Source organism: Halichoerus grypus, chromosome 12, assembly GCF_964656455.1.
Source record: "Halichoerus grypus chromosome 12, mHalGry1.hap1.1, whole genome shotgun sequence".
Classification (NCBI taxonomy): Eukaryota; Metazoa; Chordata; class Mammalia; order Carnivora; family Phocidae; genus Halichoerus; species Halichoerus grypus.
In genome coordinates, this window is record NC_135723.1 from 34,596,073 (window position 1) to 34,610,519 (window position 14,447).

A 14,447-nucleotide genomic window follows, 5' to 3' on the forward strand; every position below is an offset into this window, starting at 1 on the left:
TTGTTAACAACCGGCCAGCCCGCTAGAGCCAAAGTCGGCCGGTGGGCTGCGGCGGGGTGATGCGGCTGGCGTCGCGGTGGCCGGGGCCACTGTCGGGCCCCCGGGGCTTTTCGCGACTGTAGCGGCTCTCAGGCGGCCTTCCCTTTTCGGTGGCGGGGTCTCTTTGGGTCCTGCAGCTAACGGGAACAGGGTAGGACAGAAGGACCCTCCCTCCCATCCCTCACTCCGCCGCTGCAGCCATGTGGACAGCGGGGGCCGGTGCGACGGCCGAGGTCCAGGAACCCGGAGGCAAGATCAGGTCCAGGAGCACTCGCCACATCCCGGTGGTCGGGGTGGTGACGGAGGACGAGGAAGCGCAGGTACGGACGGGTGTCTGTGCTTTGGGAAGTGGGGGGGGGGGACGTTGAGATCTGGGGACAGGGACGAGCACTGGGGCAGCAAGAGCGGAAATGGGGGCCGGAATGGAAACTATCGGAACCCGCGGGACCGAGGTTCCAGGCGCGGAGCTGATGCCTTCGAGAACTGCGCCGCCTGAGGGAGGGGTTGGCTGTCGTCAGCCAACCTGTCCGGGGACTTGTGCCGCGAGCTTCTCCCGGAGCGTCTCTCTAAACCGAGTAAGCGAGGTTTTGCCGCTCTTCTTCGGAAAGTGTGACCACGAAGGTCTGGGAGGCAATGAAACGTTTTTAGTGGGAAAAAAAAAAAAATGGAGTTGATGACCATTTTGTTTGCACTGGGCAACAAATTTGTATTTGTATGTAGATACCTGTTATCAAGTGATGTTCTTGATATAGGCCTAAATTCTCTCGTGTTTAAATTTGCTGCTATTTTAAAACCTGCACCTAGAGGGGAGGAAAACGCTGTTAAAATTAGAAATTAGCCTCGTTTTCATATGAAATAGGAAGCTGGTGATGGAGTCGGAATGAATCGAGAAAGAACAGACCTTATATATTTTACTGTACTTGTATCTGGTTTTGAGTTTACCTTTATTATGAATACAATATTAATTCTTCCAAGTCGGTCTGTTGAGGTATTTCACTTCAGAACCCTCGGCTGGATCTCCACTGGTGGCGGAGGTGTTTAGAAACTCTAAGTCGTTAACATGCTAGGGTTCCATTGCTCCTCCCTAGAGAGTATTGATCAAACCCTAAAACGTGAATACTATGGAGGAATCCTGCCCTGCCTCCTCACACTTGATGGCGTGGGGTCACTATGGGAATTCCTGTTGAGGTTTTGCTAGTCTCAGGCTGCGTCAGGAACCCTGTCTCCTACGTCCACATCCTGGAACCTTGGAGAGTTCCTTGGGAGTGGCCAGTTGACTGGGGACCTCTTCTTTGGGAATAAGGTTGAGCTCTCTGAGTACTGTGTGACATTTACACTGTAGTAACCTGTGGAGCAACAACACTTTTCATGAGGAGCGGAATGCTAGGGGAATTGACCTAATCAGTTTTGTGGAAGTATTCCAATCTGACGGGGAGAAGAAGGACTTTCAGGAACAGCAGCTCTCCACTCGCAAGGCTACAGGGGGTCTCAACTCTACTGCCATTCTCCCAGACATAGCACAACTGAGAAGTAGGTGAATTTGGTATCTGACGGCTCTCCTTGTTCCTTCACTCAGTGTAAAAAAGTGGGGGGTGGGGGGACGAGAGCCGAAGGGTAGGGGCAGTGGCAAGGTTGTATGAGGTAGGCTAGTACCAGTTAAAAAGAAAAAAATGGGAAGTAACTTTTAACAAGCCATTGCCAAGATAGTCTACAACATATCAAGTAAAGCAAAACAAGTAAACCTGGTGTGTATGTGTGTGTATTTTCTCCCTTCCCTTTCTTTTTTCCGCTTCTTTCATTATTACCCCTCCTTACAGAGCCTTGGATTGTCATCCGGGAAGAAATCAATTTCTATTAGAGTTTTTAGCTTATTAATAACTATTTGTAGAAGCATTAATATTTTTTAAATTACTGGAGCAGAAGAAGGCAGTTTCTCTCAAAAGAAATGAAATAAAAACTTTTTAGAGCTGGGAGAAATGATCATTCAGCATTTTTGGGTTTTGTTTGGTTATTTTTACAAATGAGGACCCTAAGGCCATGAGAAGTTAACAGTTACTCAGTTTCTTTACTCAAGTGGGGTCTAGCAGTCTTTGCCATCATTAAAATGATAAACTTTTAGACTTTTGCCTTAGACCAGTGGAGGAAAGATTGTTAGAACTCTTGGAACACTTGAGGTACAGTATATCCGGTAGCTAAGAGTGACTTTGGCGAGTCTACCTCAGTTCATTAAGCCAACTCCATCCTATGCTTGAAATCACAAATTGTTTACCTTTATCTATTTCCTATTTATTTTAATGTTGCTCTCATTCTAAAGAATTGGAAGCCCTTTAGAGCAGTGCTTCTCAAACTTTAGTGTGCATTTGGAACGCCTGGGGATCTTATTAAAATACAGATTGTGATTCTGTAGGGCTGGGGAGGAGCCCTGGATTCTGCCTAACAGATTTCCAGGTGATGATGCCATTGCTACTGGTTGGAAGACCCCATTTCCCACTCTAAGTAGCAATGCTTACTGTATTATAGCTGCAGTAGGGTATGAAGAGTGCTACAGAATTTCACAGGTAACACCGGGAAAGCTGTAGGAGGTAGTTTCATATGGATCTCTTTTCTTGTCACCACAAGGTTTCAGTCAATCTTGGATTAATGTCACATCCTAGTCAGCACCTCTCCCTCTCTTCCCAATCTGTTTCCCGTAAGTACTACTTTATTGTCCTCCTTTCTCCCTCTGAGCCCCACCCCTCTTTAGGATTCCACAGAAGCTTCTTATTGCTTACCTCACCAAATATAATTACACTGACCAAATCACTTAATTCTCTAGGCTTTGTTCCCTTTTCTATAAAACAAGCCTGTGTTAGATGAGTGTTCCCCGAACCAGGGTGGCCATCACAGTTGTCTGAGCAGTTAGAAAAACTGTACATACCTGGGCCCTAACTCACATCTACTGAATCATAATCCCCTGTGTGGAGTCTGGGACTTTTTAAAAAGCTCTCTCAAGTGATCTTTAGCCTCAAAACCACTGAACTAGTTGATATCCAAAGTCTGCCATCCCTAAAGTGCCTCAGGTCTATTCTGTTGTGTTTTCAGGGTTTCCCAATGCATTATCTGAACTCATCTGTACTGGATGCTCTGTTTAGTGCCACGAGGGCAGAATTCTTGCTAGTAGTTTTTTCCTGTAGTGTCCCCCCCCATAATCTCCCAGGATTCCCCAGTAGCACCCAGCACAATACCTGGTACTCAAGAGGTGATATTAAATATTTACTGAATGAATGCCCTCCCCTTTTTTCTGAATTTAAACCTTACCCTACCTCCAGATCCTGCCTCTCTGACATAAAGTACTCTCCCAATAGGAAGCACTACCCATTTATCTTCACCCTCATAAATCCTCTCATAAATGAGCATAGTCCTAGGTCTGAGTCATACCATTTCTCCCCTAATTATCACTTGTGTTATGTTGGCACCTGTTTCATTTGTCTAAATTTTGTCTCTGCCCCTAGAATATGGATTCCTTAAGTGTAGGAAATTTATCTTAATGCTTATGTGTCCTTCTCCCCTGTGACTCTGAGCTCAGAGTAAAAATTTTTTTAAACATAATATCTTACTTAGTCCTCAACTTTACCATATAAACTTAGTATTATTATCCTGTTGCTGAAGCTGGGGCCTTACTTGTTAAGATCACAAAGCTAGTAACTGGGCTAGCAGGTTCCAACTGTACAACACAGTGATTTCACAGGCTTGTACATGATGCTATGCTCACCGCAAGCGTAGCTACCATCTGCCACCATACAGTGCTATTATAATATCATTGACTATATTCTCTGTGCTGTACCTCGCATCCCTGTGACTTATTCATTCCATAACTGGAAGCCTGTATCTCCTATTCCCCTTCACCCATTTTGCCCATCCCCACCATTCTCTCCCCTCTGGCAACCATCAGTTTGTTCTCTGTATTTATAGGTCTGATTCTGCTTTTTGTTTGTTTATTCATTTGTTTTTTTGTTAGATTCCACATATGAGTGAAATCATATGGTATTTGTCTTTCTCAGTTTGATTTATTTCACTTAGCATAATACCCTTTAGGTCCATCCATGTTGTCACAAATGGCACAATCTCATCTTTTTTTATGGCTGTGTAATATCCCAAAGTATGTATATATTACATCTTCCTTGCCCATTCACATATCATTGAACACTTTGGTTGCTTCCATATCTTGGCTATTGTAAATAATGCTGCAATAAGCATAGGGGTGCATATATCTTTTGGAATTAGTGTTTTTGTTTTCTTTTGGGTAAATATCCAGGGGTGGTATTATTGGGTCATATGATAGTTCTATTTTTTAACTTTTTGAGGAACCTCCATACTGTTTTCCATAGTGGCTGCACCAATTTACATCCTACCAACAGTGTACTAGGATTCCTTTTTCTCCACATCCTCACCAATACTTGTTATTTCTTATCTTTTTTATTTTAGCCATTCTGACAGGTATAAGGTGATATCTCACTGTGATTTTGGTCTGCATTTCCCTGATTGTTAGTAATGTTGTTGTTGTTTTCACATGTCTGTTGGCCCTCTATATGTCTTCTTTGGAAAAATAGCGATTTATGTCCTCTGCACATTTTTTAATTGGATTGTTTGGGGGTTTTTTTTGGTGTTGAGTTATGTAAGTTCTTTATATATTTTGGATATTAATTCCTTATCAGAAATGTCATTTGCAAATATCTTTTCCCATTCAGTAGGTTGTCTTTTTGTTTTCTTGATGGTTTTCTTCACTGTACATAACAAAATATATTGATTCTATATGAAAGCAGGAGATTTTGTATGTTTTATTCAATACTGTATCTTTAGCATCTAGAACAATGTCTGACACAGGGTAAGCACTAAAAAATATTTGTAGAATAAGTAAATTGTGATTACTTGACTTGCATAGGTCTCATGGCTGAGCTTTCTTGCCCAAATTTGCTCTCCCTCTGAAAACCTCCACAATCTTCTAGTTGATGTCCTATCCTGCCACTGTCTGTAATACTGTCATGGACTGTGTCATTAAAATTGCCTACCCAGGTTTTAGAGTAATTGCTAAAAATAATCTCTGTGTTCAATTGAGAAGTCAGGCAGAGAACTAAGGTGCAAAGAACCAGCACTGCTGCATCAGACAGACCTGCTCGCCCAGTTACTAGCGCTGAGATCTTAACAGGTCCCGGTTTCAACAGGATGATAATACTAAGTTTATATGGTAAAATTGAGGACTAATTGAGATATAAAGTTTAAAAAAAAAAGGGAGGTGGCACCTGCTGGCTCCATTGGTAGAGGATGCGACTCTTGATCTCAGGGTCATGAGTTCAAGCTCCACGTTGAGCATGGAACCTACCTACTAGAGAAAGAGAGAAAGAGAAAGAAAGAGAGAGAGAGAGAAAGAGAGAAAGAGAAAGAAAGAAAAAGAGAGAGAAAGAGACAGAGAGAAAGAAAATAAGAAAGAAAGAAAGAAAAGATATAAAGTGCCAGACACATAAAAGAAGACATAAATTGCCAGATATATAAAAGGACCACAGTAAATGTTAATTCCTTTTCCTATAAGTATATAACAAATGAGCAGGATTTCTCCCCTTTGACATGTCTCTTGGTAAAATGGGAAGATAAGTTCATCCTATACCTGTAAATGAAGGTTTAATTTTCTTCAAAACAGCTTATTAAACTTTTGATTTAAAAAGGTTTTGTTAAATGTTTTTACAATTCTCCATAAATATAACAGCAATTATTTTGATACTTAACCTCTGTATGTCCTCTTTTGCTTCACTCTGCTGTGTGCTCTCATTTACCCAAACTCTTACAATTATTACTTTAAGCCTCTGATTTGGAAATCTCTGCCCCCCAATTTAACTTATCTCCAGCCTCAACACAAGCCTGTTCGTCCAGACTTTCCTGTCTCAGCAAAGGTTGCCAATACTTCTATAATTCCTCAAGCCCAGGAGTCATCATCACCTTTGCTTCTCTCTCCCACGAAATCAAATCACTCCTTAGGTCCCACTGATTCTACCTCCTTGATGTTTTTCAGGCCATGCCCTTTTGTCAATGCCAGTACCGTAGTGAGGGCCCTTTACAGATGTCTCCCACCTCCTTTCCGGTTCATCCTAGACCTTTCCAATTCAGTCTCTACTCAGCAAACTAAATTACCTTTTTATTGTTACGCTCCTCTGGTTAAAGCCTGTGGAAATAAACAAAGACCACTTTAATGAGAATAAGCAGGGACTATTTAATATTCAGAGCTTACTATAGAAAGAGAGTCAGCCATCATTACTTAATTTGGCAGAGACTCCAAGGCAGGTAGGGAAGCTTTGAAGTGAAAAAAAAGGAATGCTTCTGGTATGCTCTGGTTGGAAGTTGTTGCCATAGGGAAGCTGGAGGTGGGCTACCTACAAACAGGGCATTCTATGTGATTGATTTGGGAAGCATATTTGGCTTTTTCTGGTTGGCCCTACATAGCATATGAGGGGCAAAAAATAGGGAATCTGGCAGTCATTGGCCAAATCCTGACTTCCCTGAGTAAATTGCTCTTCAGTTTGGTTGCTGCAAAGATTGTAGGCGAGAGTTCTGTTGCCATATACAGTCTGGCCATTGTCTGTTCATATACAGTCTCTCAAACCATTCAATAGCCTCTAAAGATCCTTAGCGTAACATACAAGGCCTTCTGTAAAATGGAGTTGATAATAGTACCTACCTCATAGAATTCAATTAGTAAATACATGTAAAGTGCTTATGACTGTACCTGGAAATAGATATCGCCATCATGTTATGATCATTATTGTTATTCATGATTTTGTTGTAGGAAAGATGTTAGGGTTCAAAGCTGATGGCCAAGAAAGAATTCTTGAGAAGTCTTTGGTGCAAAAGGGTTTTATTAAAGTATGGGGACAGGACCCGTGGGCAGAAAGAGCTGCTCTGGGCTCCTGAGGAGTGGCCCATTATAGACTTTCAAGTTAGGAGGGGGTTAGGGATAGTGTAAGCCTCCCAGGTATTTTTGGAAACAAGGTTTCCAGGATCCTGAGGGGGCTAGCTATTGTTAGGAAAAGGTCATTTATTACTGTTTAGTAAAAACTCAATTATGAGACTCTTCAGATATATATTGGTGGGTCATATGCTTGGAGGATGATTGCCAACATGTATCTTGGAGGGGAGGGAGTGAGAGAAAGGAAGTTTCCAAAAGAATTTTTATATGCTAAAGTAGACTTACAGGATCCTGGGGGTTGGGCTAAGATTGCCTTTTTGCCCTTAGCAAAGTATTAACATTGAGGCAGCTGAGTCTCCGCCTGTTTCAAGGACTTGGGATTGGGCTGTAAGTAGGAAGGAAATTTAAGTTTTCTTTTGCCTTTGTTTCTCACATCTATTTGACCTCTCCTTACCTAATTAGCATCATTTATAGCCACTATTCCCTGTACTATCTTCTCCAACCTAGTGAGCTCCTCTCCATCTTCTCAATGTCTTATTTTCTCTTCCTCCAGGCCCTCACACATGCTACTCCCCCATCTCCATCTCTCAAACCTTCAGTTCATCTCACAAATCTTACTCCGTCTCACCTCTGCCTGCAGATTACTTCTTCCGAAAGCTGTCCTGTGCCTTTCTGTGCCTAGTCCGTATGCTTCCAGAGTACACTTTTCAGCATCTGTGAAGCATTTTGTAGCATGTTATCTGTACTTGTATTCCATTCCAGACTGATAGCTACTTGAAGTCAGAGCAATGTTGTTCCCCATACCTAGCAGTCTCTGAAACAGAGAAGCTGCTTATAAATATCTGTGGAAGGAGAAAAGGCTAACGGAGGGAGTGAAGGAGAAATCTTAGAAATATAATATATGCCAAGCAAGTAAAACACAGAGTAGTATGAAGTAATAATGCAACAGAAATCTAAGAGGAACCTATGCCCTAATCTTTACTACTCTCTGTTTTTTAATAAAAGTTATACCTGCTCATTTGAGGAGAACAATTCTGATAATACATGCAGGTATTAAAAAGAAAATTTTGCATTGACTTTACATTTCAATATGCTTTCCAGCCCTCAAAGCCAATATTTCAGAAAATCTGAAAATAAAAACTCACTATATATATTTCTCAGAGAACACAAGAGGAAAAAAGAAGACAACTGAGGTAGTGGTAGATGGCACTGTTAAATCCCCAAATCTTAGAAGGCAAAATTGTATCCATCAAATTTTTTGGTAACAGTAAATGTAATCAGTTAAGCAGTTAACAGTAAAATATAACAGTTTTTAAGGATAACCATAATACCAGGTATAGATCAGTATTTAGTAAATCATTTTTCATTAATTTTTTAAGAAAAATCATTTTGAGTTAATAAACTCACCCAATTACTTATTCTACAGACTTAAAATTAGAATACCTAGCTCAAAATTGTTTTTGAAAGACATTGCCTGAAATCAGAATATGAGTTTGTAATTGTGAAAGGAAAGGAAATTCTAGATTTAAGAGGCAATGGAATAATATCTATGTAGAAATATGGAAAGGTATGTATTATAGATTTAAAAATCAGAAAATAAAATGGTGTTAACACTAAGTGAAATTAGGTATTTACACATGTAAACAATAAGAAAACAGTATATAAATACATGTATTTATATATGTAAACAAAAAGAGAAAATAGTATACAAAAAATTTTTGTATAACTACTTAAATTTGGGATGATAGCACCTCTGTTCCCTTCTCCACTTACCTACAAATAACTTTATATGCCAGGCCCAGTTTTTGGTGCTGGGGATGCCAGAGAACAAGTCTTGTCTTCAAGTGAGCTTTGGGGCCGGGTGTGGTAGGGGATAAACATGCAAATCATTTTAGAACTATGATGGGAATTGTAATGGGTATGCCCGTAGGGTACTATGGGAGCACAAAGGAAGGATATTTGTTCTATACTTTTTCATCCCTTGGGGAGGCAAACACCTGAGCTGAGTTTTGAAGCACATGTGGGGGTTAACCAAGGAGAGGAATAGGATTATCACAACAAATGAAAATATAGGAGGAGTGAGGGCCATTAATGGAGAGTCATTGAATGATTTAGATGAGTTATATTCAGATTTGAGTTTTATTATCCAAACCTAGAGTAGAAGACCCATGTTTAACTGTGCAAGAGTAGAGGCAAGGAGAACAACAGGGAAACTTCCCAACTGAGTGAAAGATGAGAATCTGAATAAATCAGTAAGATGGCATGGGCTCAAGAAATATTTAAGATATAAAATTTATAGACCTTGGACATTCTGTTTTCTTTTTCTTTTTTTCTTTAAGATTATATTTATTTATTTGAGAGAGAGTGTGCACAAGCAGGGGGTGTGGGGGGGGAGGGAGAAACAGACTCCCTGCTGAGCAGGAAGCCCCACAGGGGGCTGGATCCCCAGACTCTGGGATCATGACCTGAGTCTGAGTCGAAAGCAGATGCTTAACCGACTGAGCCACCCAGGAACCGCAACATTCTGTTTTCTAATGCAGGTGACTGTAAGAATGCTGGTACTAACTGAGAGAGGGGATAATCTTCCTTGTTCAGGAAGGTAATCTCCTACCTGTAGTTTAGAGGCAAGTCTTATGTATATCTGCATAGGCAAACTCAGTGTAATTTGCATGCTTGGGATGTGTAATATCTATGTACAGGATCATTTCACTTTCCAAAGTATGGAAGGGCTATTATTCCAGATGCATTCTTGGGCCTTTCAGGACTAATAAAATTTAAAGAGAGTAAAATTATAAGATAATACTAGAATTCAAGAGGCGTGTTTTTTTTAATTTTTATTTTATTATGTTATGTTAATCACCATACATTACATCATTAGTTTTTGATGTAGTATTCCATGATTCATTGTTTGCATATAACACCCAGTGCTCCATTCAATACGTGCCCTCTTTAATACCCATCTCCAGGCTAACCCATCCCCCCACTCCCCTCCCCTCTAGAACCCTCAGTTTGTTTCTCAGAGTCCATAGTCTCTCATGGTTCGTCTCCCCCTCCGATTTCCCCCCTTCATATTTCCCTTCCTATTATCTTCTTTTTTTTTTTTTTTAACATATAATGTATTATTTGTTTCAGAGGTACAGGTCTGTGATTCATCAGTCTTACACAATTCACAGCGCTCACCATAGCACATACCCTCCCCAATGTCTATCACCCAGCCACCCCATCCCTCCCACCCCCCCACCACTCCAGCAACCCTCAGTTTGTTTCCTGAGATTAAGAATCCCTCATATCAGTGAGATCATATGATACATGTCTTTCTCTGATTGACTTATTTCGCTTAGCATAATACCCTCTAGTTCCATCCATGTCATTGCAAATGGCAAGATTTTGGGGGTTTTTGATGGCTGCATAATATTCCATCGTATATATATGTACACCACATCTTCTTTATCCATTCATCTGTCGATGGACATCTTGGCTCTTTCCACAGTTTGGCTATTGTGGACATTGCTGCTATAAACATCAGGGTGCACATACCCCTTCGGATCCCTACATTTGTATCTTTAGGATAAATACCCAGTAGTGCAATTGCTGGGTCCTATGGTAGCTCTATTTTCAACTTTTTGAGGAACCTCCATACTGTTTTCCAGAGTGGCTACACCAGCTTGCATTCCCACCAACAGTGTAGGAGGCTTCCCCTTTCTCCGCATTCTCGCCAACATGTGTCATTTCCTGACTTGTTAATTTTAACCATTCTGACTGGTGTGTGGTGGTATCTCATTGAGGTTTTGATTTGGATTTCCCTGATGCCAAGCGATGTTGAGCACTTTTTCATGTGTCTGTTGGCCATTTGGATGTCTTCTTTGGAAAAATGTCTGTTCATGTCTTCTGCCCATTTCTTGACTGGATTATTTGTTCTCTGGGTGTTGAGTTTGATAAGTTCTTTATAGATTTTGGATACTAGCCCTTTATCTGATATGTCATTTGCAAATATCTTCTCCCATTCTGTCGGTTGTCTTTTGGTTTTGTTGACTGTTTCCTTTGCTATGCAAAGCTTTTTATCTTGATGAAGTCCCAATAGTTCATTTTTGCCCTTGCTCCCCTTGCCTTTGGCGATATTTCTAGGAAGAAGCTGTTGCGGCTGAGGTCGAAGAGGTTGCTGCCTGTGTTCTCCTCTAGGATTTTGATGGACTCCTGTCTCACATTTAGGTCTTTCATCCATTTTGAGTCTATTTTTTTTTTTTTAAGATTTTATTTATTCATTTGACAGAGAAAGACACAGCGAGAGAGGGAACACAAGCAGGGGGAGTGGGAGAGGAAGAAGCAGGCTTCCCACTGAGCAGGGAGCCCAATGCGGGGCTCGATCCCAGGACCCTGGGATCATGACCTGAGCCGAAGGCAGATGCTTAACGACTGAGCCACCCAGGCACCCCCATTTTGAGTCTATTTTTGTGTGTGGTGTAAGGAAATGGTCCAGTTTCATTCTTCTGCATGTGGCTGCCCAATTTTTCCAACATCATTTGTTGAAGAAACTGTCTTTTTTCCATGGGACATTCTTTCCTGCTTTGTCAAAGATTAGTTGACCATAGCGTTGAGGGTCCATTTCTGGGCTCTCTATTCTGTTCCATTGACCTATGTGTCTGTTTTTGTGCCAGTACCATACTGTCTTGATGATTACAGCTTTGTAATAGAGCTTGAAGTCCGGAATTGTGATGCCACCAGCTTTGCTTTTCTTTTTCAACATTCCTCTGGCTATTCAGGGTCTTTTCTGGTTCCATACAAATTTTAGGATTATTTGTTCCATTTCGTTGAAAAAAGTTGATGGTATTTTGATAGGGATTGCATTAAATGTGTAGATTGCTCTAGGTAGCATTGACATCGTCAACAATATTTGTTCTTCCAATCCATGAGCATGGACCGTTTTTCCATTTCTTTGTGTCTTCCTCAGTTTCTTTATGAGTATTTTATCGTTTTCTGAGTACAGATTCTTTGCCTCTTTGGTTAGATTTATTCCTAGGTATCTTATGGTTTTGGGTGCAATAATATATTGCAATAAATGGGATTGACTCCTTAATTTCTCTTTCTTCTGTCTTGTTGTTGGTGTATAGGAATGCCACTGATTTCTATGCATTGATTTTATATCCTGCCACTTTACTGAATTTCTGTATGAGTTCTAGCAGTTGTGGGGTGGAGTCTTTTGGGTTTTCCACATAAAGTATCATATCATCTGCAAAGAGTGAGAGTTTGACTTCTTCCTTGCCGATTTGGATGCCTTTTATTTCTTTTGTTGTCTGATTGCTATGGCTAGGACTTCTAGTACTATGTTGAATAGCAGTGGTGATAGTGGACATCCCTGCCGTGTTCCTGACCTTAGGGGGAAAGCTCTCAGTTTTTCCCATTGAGAATGATATTCGCTGTGGGTTTTCCATAGATGGCTTTTATGATATTGAGGTATGTACCCTCTATCCCTACACTCTGAACAGTTTTGATCAAGAAAGGATGCTGTACTTTGTCAAATGCTTTTTCTGCATCTATTGAGAGGATCATATGGTTCTTGTTCTTTCTTTTATTAATGTATTGTATCACACTGATTGATTTATGGATGTTGAACCAACCTTGCAGCCCAGGGATAAATCCTACTTGGTCATGGTGAATAATCCTTTTAATGTACTGTTGGATCCTATTGGCTAGTATTTTGGTGAGAATTTTTGCATCCATATTCATCAGGGATACTGGTCTGTAATTCTCCTTTTTGATGGGGTCTTTGTCTGACTTTGGGATCAAGGTAATGGTGGCCTCATAAAACGAGTTTGGAAGTTTTCCTTCCATTTCTATTTTTTTGGAACAGTTTCAGAAGAATAGGCATTAATTCTTCTTTAAATGTTTGGTAGAATTCCCCTGGGAAGCCATCTGGCCCTGGGCTTTTGTTTGTTGGGAGATTTTTGATTACTGCTTCAATTTCCTTAGTGGTTATAGGTCTGTTCAGGTTTTCTAATTCTTCCTGGTTCAGTTTTGGTAGTTGATACATCTCGAGAAATGCATCCATTTCTTCCAGATTATCTAATTTGCTGGCATATAGTTGCTCATAATATGTTCTTATAATTGTTTGTATTTCGTTGGTGTTGGTTGTGATCTCTCTTCTTTCATTCATGATTTTATTTATTTGGGTCATTTCTCTTTTATCAATCTTGTTAATTCTTTCAAAGAACCAGCTCCTAGTTTCGTTGACCTGTTCTACAGTTTTGGTTTCTATTTCATTGATTTCTGCTCCAATCTTTATTATTTCTCTTCTCCTGCTGGGTTTAGGCTTTATTTGCTGTTCTTTCTCCAGCTACTTTAGGTGTAGGGTTAGGTTGTGTATTTGAGACCTTTCTTGTTTCTTGAGAAAGGCTTGTATTGCTATATACTTTCCCCTTAGGACTGCCTTTGCTGCATCTCAAAGATTTTGAACAGTTGTGTTTTCATTTTCATTGGTTTCCATGAATTTTTTTAATGCTTCTTTAATTTCCTGGTTGACCTATTCATTCTTTAGTAGGATGCTCTTTAGCCTCCATGTATTTGAGTTCTTTCTGACTTTCCTCTTGTGATTGAGTTCTAGTTTCAAAGCATTGTGGTCCGAAAATATGCAGGGAATGATCCCAATCTTTTGGTACCGGCTGAGACCTGACTTGTGACCTAGGATGTGATCTATTCTGGAGAATGTTCCATGGGCACTAGATAAGAATGTGTATTCTGTTGCTTTGGGATGGAATGTTCTGAATAGATCTGTGAAGTCCATTTGGTCCAGTGTGTCATTTAAAGTCTTTATTTCCTTGTTGATCTTTTGCTTAGATGATCTGTCCATTGCAGTGAGGGGAGTGTTAAAGTCCCCTACTATTATTGTATTGTTGTCAATGTGTTTCTTTCTTTGATTTTGTTATTAATTGGCTTATATAATTGGCTGCTCCCATGTTAGGGGCATAGATATTTACAATTTTTAGATCTTCTTGTTGGATAGACCCTTTAAGTATGATATAGTGTCCTTCCTCCTCTCTTATTGGTTTAAAATCTAATTTGTCTGATATCAGGATTGCCACCCCAGCTTTCTTTTGATGTCTATGAGCGTGGTAAATTGTTTTCCACCCCCTCACTTTCAATCTGGAGGTGTCTTTGGGTGTAAAATGAGTCTCTTGCAGACAGCATATCGATGGGTCTTTTTTTATCCAATCTGATAGCCTGTGTCTTTTGATTGGGGCATTTAGCCCATTTACGTTCAGGGTAGCTATTGAAAGATGTGAATTTAGTGCCATTGTATTTCCTGTAAGGTGACTGTTACTGTATATTGTCTGTGTTCCTTTCTGGTCTGTGTTACTTTTAGGCTCTCTCTTTGCTTAGAGGACCACTTTCAATATTTCTGTGTTGTGTTTTTTTTTTTTTAATTCCAAAATTGATTTACTCTTTTTTTTTTTTTTTAAGATTTTATTTGTTTATTTGA

At 40.2% G+C, this 14,447-nt stretch overlaps 1 protein-coding gene across 3 annotated transcripts in view; it reads left to right on the forward strand.

Moving 5' to 3' along the window:
• The first annotated feature begins 105 nt into the window (after positions 1-105).
• The window catches only part of CFAP69 (cilia and flagella associated protein 69), a 57,115-nt gene continuing 42,773 nt past the window's right edge, over positions 106-14,447 (forward strand). For all 3 annotated transcript variants that reach the window (XM_078059233.1, XM_078059234.1, XM_036116500.2), the window contains exon 1: positions 106-359. In XM_078059233.1, coding sequence (XP_077915359.1) covers positions 240-359 — 120 coding nt within the window. In that variant the 5' untranslated portion in view covers positions 106-239. The remainder of the gene's footprint in view (positions 360-14,447) is intronic.